The sequence below is a fragment of the Larus michahellis genome, chromosome 2, assembly GCF_964199755.1.
Source record: "Larus michahellis chromosome 2, bLarMic1.1, whole genome shotgun sequence".
NCBI lineage: Eukaryota > Metazoa > Chordata > Aves > Charadriiformes > Laridae > Larus > Larus michahellis.
In genome coordinates, this window is record NC_133897.1 from 108,472,890 (window position 1) to 108,493,785 (window position 20,896).

At 36.4% G+C, this 20,896-nt stretch overlaps 1 protein-coding gene across 2 annotated transcripts in view; it reads right to left on the reverse strand.

The window, feature by feature from the left end:
• The window catches only part of DOK6 (docking protein 6), a 252,760-nt gene that overhangs the window by 29,345 nt on the left and 202,519 nt on the right, over positions 1–20,896 (reverse strand). For both annotated transcript variants that reach the window (XM_074576550.1, XM_074576549.1), the window contains exon 7: positions 15,213–15,330. In XM_074576550.1, coding sequence (XP_074432651.1) covers positions 15,213–15,330 — 118 coding nt within the window. The remainder of the gene's footprint in view (positions 1–15,212; positions 15,331–20,896) is intronic.

Sequence of the window (20,896 nt, forward strand, 5' to 3'; positions counted from 1 at the left end):
AAGACAAGAAGTCAAAGCACAATTATTTGTTTCATTTCAGAATCAGACAATAGTAATGTTTAATGACTAACATCCTTTATCCCAATCAAGTACATAAAACTACAATGGTGGTTATGTATAATATTTCTCCAAATCACCCTGTTTCTCAGTGGGAAAAAAACCTAATTTCAGAGATAAGCAAGCTATTCCCAATAATTTCCACATGATGTATCTACCACTCTCTTCCAGAAGGAAGAAACTGTTGTATTATCTGTGTCAGTTCAATGATCCCACTTCACAGCATAAGCTATGAGAACCGGCAAAAGGATTAAGGAAAGAAAAAGGTTATAATTTTAAAATGTTCGGTTTTTCATGGACATGGTCTATATAAAAAAACATAGACATTGGTATCTGGAACTACTCACATTGTCTTATGAAGCCTTCACCTTGACACAAGGTCTTGAGAAGGACTGAGAGATTTTTTGCAATATTTAAAGTACTTCCCGTACCAACACTAGCTGGTGAGAATTCAAGGCACTTATCTGCGTTCCCAGGAGTCACACCATCAGCTTGCATGAACAGTTATAGTCATATCAATATCAGTGCAAAATTCTGTTTAGGGACTTAAACCTACCAGAGGCCTGAGGTAACATATACCCCCTACAAGACTGTGGAAGTAGTAACCTACATCTGAAAGGCAGACTGACTGATTTAGAGCAATCAAAATGCTAGACTGGTTCAGAGCCAGGACCCAATTACATTTTGTCCAAAATGTGCGTGTCATCTCTTGCATCCCTGCTGGACATCTAGTCTTTGAACACTGACCTGAGTCGTGCAACTGCGGCAGTGAGGAGAAAAATTCAAAGTGGAGATCGGGGTCACGGTTCCTAATACCCAATGAGGCACAGACACATCATTCGATGGCACAGACTGAATCTAGATCAGGCCTCAGAACACGAGCTTGTTTATGCTGAGCAGGTGAGAACGTACAGCAGACTGTTTATGCTAGCCATATGCCTTTAAATTGGCATTATGCCAGAAACGGAAGAACAGACAATACCGGATCCGATATCAAGTTCAAGTGATGTCTAATTTGGCACAAAGTTTGCCTTCACAAAGCTACCTATCAAAACATTTTGAACAAATTTGAACTGTTTGAAAGAGTTTGTGTCAGTTCAGCATTCTGAATCACATCCTTATTTTCTTATCAAGCAGTAGGCACTTTCAAACTAGATTTATTGCCGTGTTGAATCACAGTCCTATTCCATGCATTAAGAGGATCATAAGCAAATAAGGCAATATTTTAATCAAGACATTGCTACCGCTTATAATAATTTATATGTCTAAGTTGCACTCAAAATCCACGCAGGATTCTTCTCCTATTAAAAATGAGCAAGCAAATAAACCAACCACAAACATCTTTCATTAAATTATCACTTGAAGATATGAAGTCTTACAATTTAAGAATGCTCATTAATATTATTGAGCGTGGACTGGTAGGTAAGCTTTCTTCTTGCTCCTTCACTTTATTCTTTAGTGAATATTCTTCAGTGGTCGTAGTGAATATGAAAGACCTGAATTGCTTATCACCTTATAGAAAACTCTTGTCAAAGGCATCTCCATTTCGGTCTAATGGTGCTATACTGCTATAACAATAATTCTTTCATTGTGACCTATCAGATCAGAAAATGTCTCTTTTTCTCTTCGTGCCTGAAGAGCCAGTCCTTAGGAAAGAGGCTTCCAGCTATCATGTTGCAATAAATGTGTCTATTACACTTTCCACAGACACTAGATTTAGTGAACAGCAAATACTTAGCAGTGATACCATTTCGCACGTAGCCATAATGACAAGATAAAAAATGTAAGTCATAGTTTGGCATACAAAACAAAACATAAATTCATCTGCTAAGCAAAGGAAACTTATTTTTAGCGCATTAAAATGGTAACTATTAACCATTGGATTTACAATAGCAGATAGCACAAGTGCAGAACACTAACATATAAAGAACACTGTGGTGAGAGAAACATTTATGATATATTATGTATATAATATGTTGGAACAGGTCCAGAGGAGGACCATGAAGATGGCCAGAGGGCTGGAGCAACTCTCCTATGAAGACAGGCTGAGAGAGTTGGGGTTGTTCATTCTGGAGAAGAGAAGGCTCCAGGGAGACCTTTTAGCAGCCTTCCAGTATCTGAAGGGGGCCTACAGGAAAGACGAGGAGGGACTCTTTATCAGGGAGTGTAGCAATAGGATGAGGGGTAATGGTTTTAAATTGAAAGAGGGTAGATTTAGATGAAATTCTTTCCTGTGAGGGTGGTGAGGCACTGGAACAAGTTGCCCAGAGAAGCTGTGGATGCCCCATCCCTGGAAGTGTTCAAGGCCAGGCTGGATGGGGCTTGGAGCATCCAGGCTGGATGGAGCTTTGAGACCCAAGACTAGCTTGGGTCTAGTGGGAGGTGTCCCTGTCCATGGCAGGGGGGATGGAACCAGACGATCTTTAAGGCTCCTTCCAACCCAAACCATTCCATGATTCTATGGTTCTATGAGTCTCTGATTCTATGTAGGGTAAGAATAGAAAAATGAATCTCTTTAAAAACACACTCTGAGGTCTCTTCAGCAGAGCTATGCTAATCTATAACAGATTGGGATCTGGTACTCATTTTGTTCTGTCACATAATCAGGAATACTGGACGTAATTGTCACCAACTATTTGCATATCATAGACATTTGAAATAGGGAATAAATCCACTTATGATATATGAGAAATGAAAAATGTTACACAGAAAAGAATTGAGAAAAGATTTTATCAGGAACATAATGTACATTGGCAGCTCATAAAAGACACAGTCTGACACAGAAGGTTTAAGGACATTAACAACATGCTGTACCTGGCCATATATTTTATGTCTGTGAAGTCTGATAAACATGTGTAAAAATATGATGGATAACATGGCTTTCTGTTTAACTCCAATTTTCACGAAATGATATTTTTGATCTAACACACACTTCTGTGAGAAAAAAGCACCTGGATGTGAGTTGGATTCAATTTTGCAGCTATTTAGAAATTAATATATAATTTACAAGATATATAATGTACACATTCAGGATCTGGCACATCTTGATATATTTTAGCTATACAGTTTAGAAGAGATTTCACATAGAAATAACATCTGTATTACAACAATGCATCCAAAAGTAATCTATAATATGAAACTCTTCATGCTGAAACAATCATGTTATAACTTGGTTTGCTATAACATGTAGTAACATTAACATCTTATTTATAATAATATATTTCATTTTGATCTCCATAATACTTTTTTGTTTGCTTATTCACTGTGTAGGTTTAAAAATTCTGTTAACATATTTGTGAATGAGATTGATATACTCATATACATGAGTTTTGTATTCAGTTTCTGTTAGTAAAACTCCAGGCAAAAAACCCCCACCTGTAATTATCTGGAAAAGCGTCATTCTGATAAGTACATTTTATGTAAACAAAATACATATAAATGTTTCCATTTCAAATAAAATGCTATGAACTAATCCTTAATAATTTTCTCCTAGGAAAAACTCTCTTGACGGATTAATGGCTTCAGCAGCCACTTCAGGAAACAACAAATTTCAAACAGTATATACATGGACGAAAAATAACGCTTGGCTGTTAGATGAGAGATGCCACAATAATTGTAAGATTTCAAGGATTCTTCCCCAGACAGGTGAAACCTGCACATGCTGTGCAAACGTTCAGACAGTGAGTCATACTTCCTCTAAGAGTAAGATAATTTACTCCTCTGAGGTCAGCAAAAGCTGGGTTCAAACCTAATTCTGTCTATCACTTCTGGATAAAAAAAACTTCCAAGCAGTCACTCACAGAGTTTGGCTTTAGAACTCCTACTGAGCCGTTTTCAGGGAGATAAGGGCATCATAACTCCCCTACTGTTGAGGCTGAATATTGCTTTACTTACAGTGAAATGGTATGGACCCATTCTCTAGGTATTAACCTACACTGCAACAGTATATGCGTTGGGACAATTTCACGCTATGTGACGGTACTTAGAAGGCTTTATTAAACCATTTCCACAGTTGCAATGATATTGCAGTTCGTTTTTTTTTTTTGTCGACTAATCACATCAATGTAAAAAAAAAATAAGAAAAAGAAATCTCTTTCATATAGATGACTTTTAAGTCCAAAGCAAATGCGCAGATATTTTATCATATAAAATACATCTACATTACCATGTAAAAATCTGACAGAGATCCAATGACCATCAGAATGAAGATTAACTTCAGTCAAAAAGGCTCTACATAATTACATGGGCCACTGAAGAAATTCTCAAAAGTTGGGGTCCTGTTTATGCTACAGTGCTCCGTGGACATGAGTTACAGGGAAAAGTTTTCATCTTGTCTAGGTCAACAGAATTCGTTTTTTTTTTCATGAGCAAGGATGACTTGCAACCGCTGAGGACTAATGCCTTAATAACAAATTAACTTTTCTTTCTTGTCTAGTTATGAAGGTTTTCTTTTACATCTTGCATAGTTTTGAACATTTAAATAAGCAAAACGAGTAAGTATCTTATATTCATAGCAATGGTACTGTTCAAATTTTCTGTACATTTTCCCTTTTTATAGTAGTTATGCACTAGCATAATGTCATTCATGTCCCTGGCAACATTCCTGATTTACTGCAGCATAAGCAAAAAAACAGTCACACCTTGAACATAACAGCTTAAATTGCCCCCCTCTTCAGTAATTTATTACACAATAAACACCATTACAAAATTTATGGCTCGTTCCTCCAGTTTGATACAAGGTTTGAAGGTAATAAGAGTACATGAAGAGGCATCTCGAGCGCTTTATATTTTTTCAGTCCTAAGACACCTTGGTGCTGGTCCAATCCATGAGCACAAGATGGAGTAGTTCTTTGCTTTGAAACGCTGGACAGCAAATCAGGAATTAGTACAAAATGAAGACATTCAAGACAAATCCCTTTTCCACATTCTTATACTAGATGAACAGAAGATCTTTGGTCTAGAAGAAAGAATTTTGCAGCCACAAGCACTGAGAATAGACCTTCTCATAGGTATCCCAGAGTGTCAAAAGGCATTACCAGTGCATACAACCCAGTATATATTAGGACCAAAAAATCACACACTGGTACAGATAATGTTCAGTATTTGCTGCCCCTGGCCCTGTTCCACCCCCCTGCCTCCGCCCCCCATTTATTTGTTAAAAATGCTTTGTCTTAGTTAATATGTGGTGACAGTCAGGAGGAAAACAAAACTCTTCACAAACAGACTGACACTTAAACCAAAATGCACATACTTGATCAGAGGAAAGTGTTTCAATAAGAGGCATGAAAGGGATGAAAAACTGCTGATCTATTTCTCAGAATTAAATACCTGCTCTGATGAATGGGGAATAATGAGACAGTTGACAAGACTGAATTAAATACATTTCCATTTCCTAACCCAGAACAGGTTATCTTTTCCATCATCAGATGCTTGTGACATCAAATGTTTGGTGATGATAGAACTGTCATCTCACAAACAGAAGCCCTGCAAACCTGCTGAGACATCCTGGAACAGTATAACAGCAATAATGGATAAAAACAAGCGGCCAAAGCCTGGTAACAATCAATCATTTAAACTGATGCTGCATTTATAACAATTACAACAAGAATAGGCTTTTTCAAATTAAAATTTGAGCTTCAACACAGGCTCTGAACTGTACTTTCAGCAACAACATTGCTTGTGCTTATTCCCAAAACCTGGGATGTCCACACATGGAGAGAGGAGATAGAAAGTACATTTGGGTACCTGTGTTCCTGGTTTGGTGCCATCAGTCCATGACCAAGAAACTAGGAAATCTGACAACTTCCCGTTAGACACCCTAACACAGCATGCAGAAACCTTATTAAAAAGCAAGACTCATTCCTATTTTAGCAAAAAAGTAGGCAAGTGTAGGCACACAGAAGTGCTACTCTGGCATGTGTGTAATAGGTATTAAGGAAGAAAACATTCTGTCATTGTTATCTATTTATACAGATGTATGGAAAAGTAGCAAAATGAGGTATAAATGAAAACGTGCTTCATGCAATTTTCATTAACTTCCATGAAAAAGCACCATACTTCATTATGACAATTTTACAGAAGTACAATATAGAAAAGAATAAAACTGAAGTATTTAAATTCTTAATTAGTGAAAAGCAAGAACGATAAGCAATGCTGTACGCCAGCAGATGAGTATTCTTCCTGGAAGCTGAAACCAAACAACTAATCAAAATCCTCTTTTAATTATATTTCAGAAAGATAAAAACAGTGGTATAGATATAACTAACTACCCATGTGTTTTCTGTAGGTTGAAAACACACCTGTGCATAATTAGCTAATTCTCAGCTAAGTATTCAATTAATTAAGTAGATGCTTTGAGTGCATGATAATAGTGACTATAAGTAAGTTGCACCTAGTTCAGCGCATACCAAGCAGCTTTGGGAACAGTCTGTGGTGGCTATATAGGGCTCAACAGAGTTTGGAGAGAAAAAAAAGGGGGCTCATTCCCAACATTGGAACAGGCTGCTCAGTGAAGTGGTGGAATCGTCATCCCTGGAGGTATTTAAAAAACAGGCAGATATAGCACTCAGCAACATGGTTTAGTGGTGGTTTTTGTCAGGTTGATGGTTGGACTAGATGATCTGAAAGGTCCCTTCCAACTTAGGCAATTCTATGATTAAACTAGAGCAGGGTAGGTTTAGATTAGACATTAGGATGAAGTTCTTTACAATGTGGGTGGTGAGACACTGGAACAGGTTGCCCAGAGAGATGGTGGAGGCCCCGTCCCTGGAGACATTCAAGGCCAGGCTTGATGAGGCTCTGAGCAACCTGATCTAGTTGAAGATGTCCCTGCTTACTGCAGGAGTGTTGGACTAGATGACCTTTAAAGGTCCCTTCCAACCCAACACATCCTATGATTCTGTGCTTCTACGATTCTACGACTACCAGCAGCGGCAGCCCCCACCAAGGATTATTCCCAGGGACAGAGGAGGGTTGCACAGGACCCTGCTTTCTACCCTGAGTGAGAATGAAAGCCCAAGGTGGACAAGAGGCAGAGAGAAGATGCATCCTTAGTTCCTCAGTCCACAGACTTGGGGCAGAACAGCCCTGCCTGCACAGGGGGACAAGCTGTGCCTTCCTCGGCAGGCTGCTGGATTTTCTCCACTACCTTGGGCTGGGCCTGAGGGGTGGCATTACTGCACAAAGGGGAAGACAGGACACTGCTGAGAACACAACCACCCATGCCACTTTGTGTCACACGCAGTACCAGGTCAGAGAAAATAACTACTTCACAGTCCCAGTGCATGTAAACTTGGCCTAACAGCAATAACATAAATATCTGAGTCATTAAAAAGAATAGTAAGGATCTTTTCATTTCAGCCTCACTCTCCAGTTAAGGTGTTTGCTGCTGAACAGTGAAAAGCCTCCTTTCACTTAAGCCCTCACGTCTACTGCCTGTAGTCAAGATAGGTATGGCTTTATGGTACACTGCTCTGGTACTCTGCACTGAATCCTCGTGTGGACGTTTTTTGTCAGAGGTAGGGAAGGACAGAGCCTTTGATTTTTATAATGTAAATTCCAGAGCCTGAAGTTATACACTACTGTGCCGCTAACCCCACCCTTCCTCCCATTTCTACCAAGTCCTTTCTCTCTTATCTCTTTCCCAGTCTGGTATTGCATTTTCCTTTCTTCCATATAGATTTATAACAAAATATCTCATTTTTTCTTAAACCCAGGGTAATGAGCCTTTGATTAAAATCCTTTCCCAAAAAGCAACTTCAAAGAATTTTGAAGGATAAATAAATATCCAGCAGCTAAACAGCAAACTTTTAGTATTCAAAGGAGGAGCTGGCAGACTTCAGTTTTGGAAAAGAGGAAAAAATTTCACTTTGGTAAAATCTTGCGAACTCTGCACTGGGAGGAAATTCCCATTGTTATTCACAGTTCTTACTTCTGTGAAATTTATCTTAGTTTCTTACAGTGTATCATTTTGATCAAATAAAAAGTTGGCAGGATATAAGAATTCACCAAGATGAAAAGGCTTTTTTGAACAAATAGAGAATGAAAGATGTTCTAAGATTTTTTGAACATTTTTTTTCTCTCTACTGAATAATACTATGATTTTTTAATCAGTTCTGCACAGCTGAAATTCACTATGGAGTTAAAAAGAATATATTCTTATTGCTCGATTAAACTGAACATACTGAGTAGGGTGTCCATTGTGATTAACTTGGCCTTACCATGAAAATAAATAGGTCTCTACTAAGATCCCATTTTATATCACAAACATTAGAATGTGAAGGGGGGGTTGGATCTTTTTTCCACTGAAGTAGAATACAATCAATTGCACTTGGAATCCTTGGGCTTGGCTACTTTCCTCATTACTTCTGGCAAAGGTGATATTGGTAACATCCCCCCCACTCTTCCCATTACACAGCCTATTTTCAAAACCTATATTGTTTCTAGATTATAAAAAAAAAAATTGTGAACATGTTCTACAGAAGTGTCAATTTCAATAATTTTTATTTTATTTAAAAATAACTGTTGAAAGAAAAAGAAGTATAAACAATTCTTGCAAATAGATACTAAAGAAAGTGCATGTTTTGGCAGGTACTTGTTTCACAAATGTGCAGGCTTCCCCATGCCCTAAACTGTTTTAAAGGGGGTTTAATGCATCCATGATTTTGAGTAATAATTTGACTAGGAAATCTGGTTTATCAGCACAGAAATATTTCAATTTGTTTGAAATTACAAAAACGAACCGACAATCTTCTTGATTCTAACCGTGATAACATACTTACCACGAAATAAGATAGCCATAGCTACAGCAGTCCAGATGTATTGGTGAAACGATTCAACAGAAAAAAGCCGTTTTCAGAAAATTGACCCTTGACAAGTATTTCAATTTTCTCTTTGATACAACATAGCAAACCTTTCTTGTTCAGACAATCCAATACTGGATGACAGTTAGCATCCATGGAGCTACACTCCCACTACACATATTCTTTCACTGAAGCTGTCATGATACAATGCAGGTCCTTGAATTTTATGGGACAGCAGAGAGATCAAATGACTGTAGCATACTTGTAGTTAGTCTCAAGCTAACTCAGAGCAAAGATTCCTGGTTTCAGGTAAACTAAGCTAGGGGCAAAGCTGGATTTGCTTCTCAAACTAACAGTGAGGAAGAAGCTAGTGTCATCACATATTCATGAAGTCATTAAGCTAAGACATGAAAAGAGATTTATAACTAAGAATTTGTGTAGTTTGCACTGAAGAACTTACATTTGTTGTTTCTTGGAGGGGAGAGAACGCAATCAGCCAATATTTAACCACTTTTCTTACACCAGGCTTTCAGTTGTAACTTGAGACTACAGTGGGTCTATGCTTTCTGGTCTAGCACAGAATAAGATCATTGACAAGTGATCTCACTGGAGGACCATCTTCCGAGAGAAAGGGCATCACAATATAGGGCTTAAATGAAATCAGAACCTCTGAATTTGACAACAGAATATGCTTTATTAATCTTTTTTGGCTTTTTCCCCCTATTTTTCATGGCTCATAACTGTAAAAACCTCTTACCTCAGCAACCATTTATCAGAATGAAAGGGAATATGTCAAGATACTCTTTAGGGCTTGTCAGTAATGCTCTCAATTAGCTATAACGATCACTGTTGAACAAAATGACGTTCTTTACTAGTTTCTAAGACACTTCCCATGTCCAATATGCCATTTTAAAATCAGTCTAGTTATGCACTATTTTGTACAGAATTTCAAAGCTCAAAAGAAAAGGATCAAATCTACTGCATAAGACTTGAGAAACCACATAATGCAGTCATTTTAAAAAATGTAGCTCTTTACGTAGTTTCTACTCAGTAAGTATCTTGTTTCAGGTGTCCTTTATTCATACTTCAAATTTTATAGGCTTCATTTACTAATGTGAAAATCCTGATGAGATTCAGCAAAGGAAATGGGAAGGTGGCAGGCTATAAAGCATTTCAGCTTTAGCTGCTGGTAGACACTTAGTGAAACATTACTGAGTGATCAGCTTTATATAACAGATATATTCTAACATTTCATGTCATTCACATTATTCTGGCATCAAGATTAGATGAGGAAATGGATTCTGTACTCTATGGCTGGGCATATGAACAAACAATGGAAATGCCAAAATGACGAACGTCCTCCAATTCATTTTAGATACTTTAATTTGCACAAAACTGCAGAAGCCCACATAGGAAATTCCTGCAGGATTAGCCTAAGGAGGGTTGAAAAGGATGATTCAAACCCTTCTAAATATTTAGCAACTCGAATATTCTCTGATTAATTTTAACGACATATCAGAGCATTCACTTTGAAAAGGCTGGAAACTTACATAGCTGGGAAAAATCATTTGTGTATGACTTTGTCTCCCTTTTACATACAAAACCTTTTAGCTGAATGGGTTAACACTACATGTTATTCTACTTAAAATATATTTAAATACAAGAGAAGGGTGAGCTCTCACTTAACAAGGCCAAAAGACGAGGGGCAAGGCCAAAAAGGTGCCAGAGTTTCCCTCTGTTTTGATTTGCAAAAGCAGATTTATTTTTCTTGCATCTTTAGTGTGAAATACAAAAGGTAATTGTATCAATGGCAAAATTCCTACAGACTTCATCAAAGCCAGTTTTTCCTTTTGTGTGTTTTTGATTTTGATGTGTACTAACAAGCTTAACTGATGCTTCCAGTTAAGTCTCTTCTCATTTAAGACAATAGTTTTATTTCTTGAAGTTCCTCACTAAATTTAAAAATGTGAGACTCTAGCTCTTTGCAGGCATCTTTTGGTGTAATTTAATTACTTTGCTATTGGTTTACAATGAACTGTGGCAAGCATTTGTGAAAGACCAAATAAGCATTCGTGACAAGCAAATTGTGATTAGCAACTTACTGTGGAAAAAACATTACCGTTCTCTTTAAGAGGAAACCATGTAAGATGTTACTGGTGTCATTCTTATACAAATATACATTCCTTCACATGAGTGCTCTCATAGAAATGAACAGGATTGCTTAGGTGCATAGGTGTTCATCACTTTGAGTATGAATGGCAAAACCAAAGTGCAAATAAGGAATACAAGCCAGACTCAAATGCAACAGGGGTGATTGAAAGTGATTCTTAATTTTGAATTTCTTGGAGAAAGGCCAGGCTGTAATTAGATTTTCTGAACATAATTTCCTCAGGGATTTCAATAACTGCAATACCAAAAGCTAATGCAGGTTTCCATACCAAAATTTTGCTTGGCCTTATTTGTTCAATAATACCCAAACTGACTGTGTTTAAAATTTGTACTATCAAAATTCTCTACAACAAGAGCTACAACACTAAGTTTCCGCTAGCTGAAAATTCAATCTGCAATCCTTTTTTCATCCTAAACAAATTTAAACCCTGAAATGCAAAATTTAAAAATATATCATGCATTAACAGTATCTATTATCTTTTGATGCATAAAAAGATATGTGCTTTGTTTCTCAATTTTTAATATCTTGTAAAACCGTGCTAAAGCATATGCCAGGTAATAACAATAAACAATGAGTTAGGAGGATACATCCAGGGATTTTTCTTCATGCTTACACGGCTTTTGTACTTGTTTTGTTCTCCTTAACTATAACTTCAGTTCACAAGGTTGCTCTTGACTTGTAATTTTTGTATTTTTGTAAATCCTTATATATAGGACAGCATAACATACCAATGAAAGTTAATCTTCTGTCGGGCTCTAATTCTTCATAAAGTTGTCTATTATTCATGAAAATGTACAATTAAGTCTTATGTATGCACAAAAAATCACGTGTAAGTAATATTTTTTTCTTTTTTCTCCATTACTTAAACTACTTTATGATAAAAATCTGTAAGGACACTATTTCACTTCTGAATTGCAATTAAAGGCAAGACCTGGATTCTTAATATGCACACTTTAGAAAGAGGCATTGTGATTTGTGAAGCCGTGGGCATTAATTGGGATTTTAAGTGAAATCATTCCAACACAGAAGATTAGACCGGAATTTAACCTGATGGCTGTAAAAAGTTTGTGCTGTTTTCTGGTGTGGCAGCAATTCCCCTTTTCTTTTTATTGTGCACGTGATGGGGCTTGCCACATGCCAAATGTCACATCGGATGGAGAGGAGAGGCAACATACAGCGCTGAAAGGGCACCCCTGTGTCAGCTAATGAGGCTCCGTGCCGCAACCTCTACAGCGGATGCAGGTCATGGATGGAAACTCTGTCAGACCTGCAGCATTAGACTGTAAAATCTGAAGTGAATACTGGTAGTGATGTGCTGCCACTACCAGTTGATGACCCGAACACCAAGTTGTTCCTATTGACAGGATTAATTAGACAACTAAATTACTACTTTTATCTTAGCAGTGCAATCAAGAACTGAAAAAGTGCAGGGAAGACACAAATGGAAGTAAGGCGTATAAAGAGAGAAAACAGCGACCTCATTTTAGGATATTTTGTGCAACCTGTGTTCCTTTAGCAGTATTATTCTGTGTTTCAATCTTTTCAGGTCTTTACATGTAAGTGATTTCATGGGCAGATGGAGGATGATAAACCCAGTGCCATTTATTGAATTGTCTTTTCTCACCTGAAATGTAGTCTGTTTTTTTTTAAAAAAAAAGAACCACAAAACCCCCCACCTTCTTACTCTATAGCATATTCATTATCAGATCAACTCACACTACTAATTAAGTTAAATTCGACTGCTAAATAACTCCCAAAGAGCCAATTTATCTAAGGTAGTATGAGCACATATTCATTTCTCCTTATACATCACCAGCTGTTATTAATTAAATTCTAGTCACTTCAGACTGCAAGTTTGAAATAATTGCCACTATGAAAACACTTTTACACTGTACTTAACCTTGAGTTCTGCTGTTACTTTTCTGATTTTGATAGTAATCTGAATACAGGCAGACACCACTCTAGTTATTTCATTTTAGAGTTTGTTATATTTTCGTTAGAGTTTGTCATACATATTTTTTTTTATTCAGAGGAATGTGTGGAATTTTCAGATTCATTTCTTGAATGTAAAAAGCTTTGCCATAAATACACATGAAGTGTAGAGCTGAGTTTGATGGATTATTCTCTAAAGAAAACGACTCCTCTCTGAGGGTGTAATAGGCCTTTTCAAGTTCGGAGGAGATCACAGCGGCAGCAAGTGATTTTTCCCTCTGCAACAGCTCCTCTCAGCTGGCTGCTGTACTAAGGTGAGGGTTGAAGTGGTGCTCGCAATCTGCTTCCTCGCTACCCACCTTCCACCCACATCTATGAAGCATCTGTGGGCTGATGCTTTGACAACTGGTAGGTCTCTGCTGTGCAAAGACTATCAGTATGAACAGGTATTAGGAGGAAAAGGTGTATTTTGGGCTCTCTTCAGCTTCTGTGCAAGTACATTGCATTTAATTAGTCATTGCAGCAGCAGGTTCAAAGAGATCTTCATTACAGATAATGAATAATACTCTTGCATGTAATGGTTTTGCAACCAGAGGGAGACAAAATTGTCCTCTGGATGCGTTTCTTACCCCACCCTTAAAACTGAACTAGTCTCTCCTGGAATCAGCTACACTTTCTCAAGTTTCAGTCATCATAGTACATGTAAGAGAAATTACGAACTTATGGTCTGAAATATTTATTAGCCCCATGTTTCAGTGGAAGTGTGGATAAAATCTGCATACTTCCAAACAGTAAAATTCTTGTATTTTTAATAATGCACTTCCAATATATTTCCCCCTGCAAAATCAATTAGTATAGATATTAAACTTTTAATTGATATATCAAGTTTTGCTTTCCTTTAGTGCAAAGGCCATCTGTAAAAAACAAAAGATTGCAGGGAAAGAATAATGTTCTATACATTTATCTCACTTCATGTATACCATAACACATTTACTATCTTTTTGCCAAAGGAAAGACCCATCAAGGAACATAAGAAAAGATACTCTAACTTCTCTACAAATAAACATTTTTTTGCATACTTATTGTGTTTATGAAAAAATATCAGTGATATGATGAATATTTTTAAGGTGATCTACATGCACAACTTTTTTAACAAACAACTTCTGTAAGGTTATTTTCTTTTTTCCCATTACTGTTATTTAAGACTATAACCATGATTAGAAATTCACCTTTTCTTTGTTGGATGGGGGATGATGGGAAACAAATGCTGTACCCTTTAATGAGTCACCCAGTAAATTCACAGCTCAGCTTCTGATTTTAATTTATGTGATAATTTACAGATTAAAACACTTCATGTCTTTCATCTATATACTGCGTTTCCCTTATTTTCATGAAAACACGTAATATATTTTCTTGCATTGAGTACTCTTGTTTGTGATCAGTTTCTAACCTCCTATCTAAATGTAAATTGCTTACGCAAACAGATTATTAAGAGACAAGTGAAACGAAATCCTTAAGCCCTTTCCAAGTAATACAATGGAATACATTTATGATATGTTGTTATTTTTTAAAAGTGAAAACAATACTATTAACTAAGGTCTAAATTTTAAGTGTAACAATAATTTCAGTTTCCTAAAAGATACAAATCAATTTCAGCTTAAGAGCAGTGCATCATCATCATCATCAAGTTATGTTAATTACAGTGTTTAAAGTCATAAGCAAATAGCTTAGAATCTAAACATATGAAAGAGAACTGGAGACAAAACATAACGATATGTATATACAGAAGGACTGTATAAAGGTCCAATCAACCGTTTATCTGTATGATTCGCCAAGCAAATTCACCAAGGATAGTTCTTATTTCTAGAATTATTTTGTTTTAATCTTGCAACTCATACAGCCACTTTATGTAGATTTAATTGGGCACCCTGAGGTTGCCCAAATACGTACACAGTCTTATTGGAAGAAAATACTAAAACAACCTCACATCCATTAGCTACTGAGAAGCTATGTTGAGCCAAATTGTCTATACAGCTTTATGTGGTGATTTTGGGAATAATTTTCACCATTAGTTTACAAAATGACTGAAAGAAACCTGTTTTATGTAAATTTGGGAATCCTGCTGAGGTTCCTGACAATTGATAGAATGAAATGGAGAGAAAACAACCAGTGCAAATAAAAAGCAATTTGCATGAATTCTGGTCAAATGGAAAGAAGCTAATGGACATGGCATTTACTTATACGGAACTTGCCTTGTAAACTGTAGATTTCTCCAACGCTGTTCTGCCGGGTGATATGATGCCAATATGCACTACGAGGAAGTGAGATCGACTTGGATAATGTCATTGGTTCAGACAGACTGGTCTGGAGCTAAAAACCAAAGCAAACATAAATGGAAGATCACACATAACCATACGTGATAGGTAATCTGAAAACTGTAAATTGAACCAATGTTGTTATGAAGGTAGTGTTTTCTGAATTACCACAGGTTTTATACCATCATTGAAATTGTGTTATAAGCATCAGCACTGTGAATACTCTGTAAAAATCTGCAAAAGTATATTTGGGTATAAAGGTTCATTAGCACAGGTTAATATTAGGACATAAGAATATGTCCCTATTTATCTACAGCTATTTTTATTGCTGCCAGGATTTTGTTATTTTTCTATTTTAACTTTAAGATAATGAACAACTAACGTATGCCTGAAATCTTAAGACCCTCTACAATCACAGTTCTTTTTGGTCATTTAACCTGCATATTGGATTGAATATTCGGAAAGATGCTAAGAGAGAATCTGAGACCATCAGTAGAGAATTAGCAATGAAGAGTCATTAATCCCCTAATCCTCCATTCAAGTGGAAGCATCTCATCACCAGTAGCAGGTTACAGCCTCAAGAGAAAATTTTCCAAGTCCGGAGGACTTCATGTAACCGAAACTGTCAATTATATGACAAGTGTTCATATGTACAAAAGCTACGGCACAGAAACCTGACAGGAGGAATGTAAACTTTATTAAAGAGAGCTCTGTCTCCAATGCGTGATGTGAATGAAAGACAAGACTAGGCTACAGAAAAAAAAGAATGATGGAGGACTGTACATCCTGACAGTCTCTCTGGATATAGCTGTATAACCTGTGCTTTGTCTGTCTAGAAGAAAAGAGAACGTATCTGCAAAATTTTTGTACTTCTGGCTTTACAGAATATAAAATGTGATGAATAATTTGTGGGATCTAACAAATCACAGTGATGCTGTGGGGCATGTCATTTCTTCAGGGGACTTCTGGAAGGATTAACACTAAGGGATCAACTATGTCTGCAGATTTAGAGTAGAAAAGCCCTTAATTTCAGGAGCAGCACCAGGGTGATATTCTGAAAGGGTGTGCCTAGAAACCCACATTTTCAGAGAGTCCAGCTACAGAGCAGAAGACATTCAAGGTTTGGATAATACCGCAGGCTAATGATTAACTCCTAGGCATTCCTCATTCAGAATCTTAATGCCAAATGGAAAAAAATAATTTTTATCTATAGAAACTTATCTTATTCTATAATAAAAAATCCCTCTTTTAGAGGGATTTAGCATCCACCCAGAGATCCACAATTATTTCATTTTTGAGTATTAACACACACTGATGTATGGCAGATATTTTGCTTCAGATCAAGCTATTGTAATTACTTCTGTTGTTGTTTTCTTGAGAATTGTCATCAAAATTACTCCCTGTCTACAGCTAATGTCTTTTCTGCTCATTTATAGCCAAATAGTACATTTCATTTGTCAGTGGTGCAGATCATCACTGGAAGCTATTCGATACGAAGTAGAGAGCTTGCAGAAACATTTCCTCCATTAAAAAAAAGTTCAAAAGCCTTATCACAAGAATTTTATTTTTAGGAAGACTGGAGAATTTAAAGTTTATTGATACAGAGAATTGCCTTTATTGTGGAGATCAGAACCAAACCTTCCAAGTTATTTTACCATGTTAGTATAGCAAGGGTAACAATGGTAAACTTCTTGAGTAAGAAAAATAAAGAAAATAATGTAAATTCAATACACAGATGAATTCTTCATAATTTATTCACCCAAAAAGTAAATTCTAGTCTTGAGGTAACAGGCAATACTTTTTGCTAGTGTGTATTCTTCAGAATAATAATTCCAGTAAAGAGAATAAATCAAAAAGAATTCTAGTAAAGAGAACAACTTTGACTATGGTTCATTATCTCAAAGCTAAATCCACAGTTGAAGTTATATCATTATTCCTGATCTGAGATGAGTAGTTCCTGCCTGATCTGACCAACATGGATGCATAAGAACTTTATATGCACACATTAAAGCTTTAAAAGAATCAAAAAAATCCGTTCTCATTATAAATTAAGGTAAGAACTGCTCTAGTGCAGAAGATCACATTGTGAGCATTCACAGTACTTTGTTTCCTCAGATTCTCTAATTAAGGAACAACTTCTGATATCACCTTTTGGGCAAGAAGTAGCCATATGCTAACTACAATAGGACCAGATGAACTACATTTCTTTGGGGACTCCATAGAGAGAAAATGCAATTTTGATTTTATTAAAAGATCATCCTTGGAAAAAAAAATAACCTAAGAATACATTGTCAATTTTGTTTTTAATTTGAGAATTTAAAATATAAACATAAACATACGTATTTAAAAACCTTATGATCTTGTGTATCATATAAAGGATGATAATTTAATAGCACATTAATTTGTCCAAGAAGTTATTATTACTAACTGTTAGATCACTAGTAGCTACAATTTTGCTTTTAATCTTTTTTACCAATATAAAAACCACATTATTGGTCAAATATAATTGACAATGATAGAAGTACACTCCTACAAACTGCTGTTTGTAAAAATATTTCCGTGTTCGAAGAAAAATTGGATAATCTACTGACAGAAACCTACTTTCTCTAGAGACCATCTTATCTGCTAGACTGTGGGTGTTTCGGGTAAAAAACTTGAAACCAAGGTGAAGAAAGCAGGCATATAAACATCCATATAATCAATTATTCATATACTATTAAATAGCTTTTTGATATATAAATTATTACTGGTTAAACTAGAATTCAACATAGAGATAATACTGTTTCATAATCCCTTTTCCTCAACTATAAATGAACTTCTGGTAATCAACGATGTTAAAAAAGAAAAACAAAACAAACAAAGAATTTGTAAACCAGGGAAGATGAACCAGAACTGTTTACCTGTTAAATAATTAGTCACACAGGTTTGAGACTTCTTCTTTTCCAGACCAGTGGAAGACATCACTCAGGGTAAGTTCAGAGACTTTATCCTAGATACTCTTATTTTGCCTTTTTACTATGCCTCAGAAGAAAAACCTGACTTGTCCTCTACCCTTTTCTGAATCAGCTAATTCAAACAGAGAACATTTTGGTACGGAAAATCAAGTAAATAACCTTTTAATTTTCTTATTTTCTTGAAACATGTAGACCATCAGTTTCCTGCACAGATTTATTTCTATCCTTAATTTAACATAATTAAAAAATATCTTTAAAAATTATTTCACCTTGCTCCTTATTTACCACTTGCAAAATTAAATCAACACCTTTGAGTATGGATCCCTTCTTATATAAGAGGCGAATGTTCAGCTGTTGCTTCCAACACTGGTACATTTTCCTCAGGAGCTGTCAAAACAGGCTTAGATGCGTTAGCATCAACCGTAGAGAAAGGGCCCATAATGGCAGAGGTAACACAGATACATAGAAGAAATAAACACTTTGATCTGGGAATGAATTTGAGGTAATTCTGCCCCTCTACTCTGCTCTAGTGAGACCCCATCCAGAGTACTGCATCCAGGTCTGGAGCCCTCAGCACAGGAAGGACATGGACCTGTTGGAGCGAGTCCAGAGGAGGGCCAAAAAAATGATCAGAGGGTTGGAGCACCTCTCCTCTGAGGACAGGCTGAGAGTTGGGGTTGTTCAGCCTGGAGAGGAGAAGGCTCCAGGGAGACCTTACTGTGGCTTTTCAAAACTTAAAGGGGGCTTATAAAAAAGATGGGGACAGACTTTTTAGTAGGGCCTGTTGCTATAGGACAAGGCATAATGGTTTTAAACTAAAAGAGGGTAGATTCAGACTAGATATAAGGAAGAAATTTTTTTATGATGACAGTGGTGAAATACTGGAACAGGTTGTGCAGAGAGGTGACAGATGCCCCATCCCTAGAAACATTTAAGGTCAGGTTGGACGGGGCTCTGAGCAACCTGATCTAGTTGAACAACTCCCTGCCCATGGCAGGGCGTTAGACTAGATGACCCCCTTCCAAGGGGAACTAAAGGTCCCTTCCAACTCAAACCATTCTATGACTTCACTGAAGGTTTTGTGCAATCTTGCATCTATGAACTGACCTTAATCTTTGGTATCTAGGTATAGAAATACAGAGGAAAGTAAAAACACTATATCAAATTAAACACATACAATATATTAAAGTAGTATGAAATAAAATATCCATTTAGAATAATTTTGCTACAAATATTTCTCAAATCTGATGAGACTTCAGGAAATGAAAAACAGAATCTAGTCTTTTCTGCCCAATTTTAGAGGGAGAAAATGATGATGTAATTAGAACTTGTGTGAAAAAAACCCCCTATAAATGCATGAATCAAAAGATCAACTCAGGGATTTTTTTTGCGGGAATACAGACAAAATCCATCACTGAAGGGTTTTTGTTATCTGACATGAAATACCTAGTAGTTAGGGTTCCTCCAGAATCTTTCTTTAATAAGATAACTTTCACATGGTGAACATTACATTTCTTCCCTGTATCCAAATTCAATGTCCAAATACAAAATATCCAAAATATTAAGTCATATGAAGCCTTTGCATTGCCAGCAACAACTTTGTAATTCTTAAAGGACTATCTGATTAAAATAGAAATAAAAAAAAATTAATGTGTCACTGTAAAAAGTTCCCCTTATTTTTCATTATTGTTCTTTCGTGAGACAAGGCTTAAGGGCTAAATTTTCTTTTAATTCCCATAGGCTATCTCCATTGACTTAAATAGATTTGTTACTCTGATATCAATAATGAATACAATTCCAAGACTGGAGCCTGTTAAATGTATTAGGGTTCTGAGCTTTGATCTGTTTAGCATATTATTCTCTCATTTTCTTTTTGCATTAAGAAAGTCAAAACACTGAAGGTGACAGAAAATACATTTGGTTTGGGGAGAAGAACTGAACAATGTACAGTTCATTCCATTTTTAGCATGCAATAAAGACAGTTTGTTTTTTACAGATATGCTCCGGAAATAGGTTAGTTTATTACAGATAAAAAATCCCGGCTCATTTCACATTCTCATTAGAGTCTTTAAACAAACAGCAAGAGAACTGGGTCACAGAAGACTAAAGAGAATTGTAGTCTAACTCTAAAGAAGGTTGCTTTGTATGTTACGCCTTAAAGAGGAAGAGGGGTCAAGAAATATATTTCACTTATCTGACAGTGGAATAGCACAGACTCATTTCACTGGTATCCACAGGGAACTAGAGTTTAAGAGTCGCATAATCTAGAAGGTAGCATCAGCTGGGGTACCAGCTCAGTTATCAGGTGAGTTAGAGAACAAGCAGGAGGGAAGAAGTATTTTTTTCTATTTAAATGAGTTTTCACTAACACCCAAGGAAAAGGTGTCATGTTTACCTTTTTTGTAAAAGCAGATACTGTTGTCACATGTTCAACTTGTGTACTATGGCACATAGACCTGTTCTATAAAAACTGTTCCCACCCAGTAGTGGGAAGCGTATTATTTCTTCTTAAGCACCATATTTTGCCCATGTTACTGTTGAATTTTATTTTGCTGTTCCAAACCCAGCATTTTTTCTAACCTGTCATTTTGAATTCTGTCTCTTCATTGACCCACTTCCATATTGTCTTATACTTGTAAGACCCAGCTCGGTGGAAAAAGACCTGGG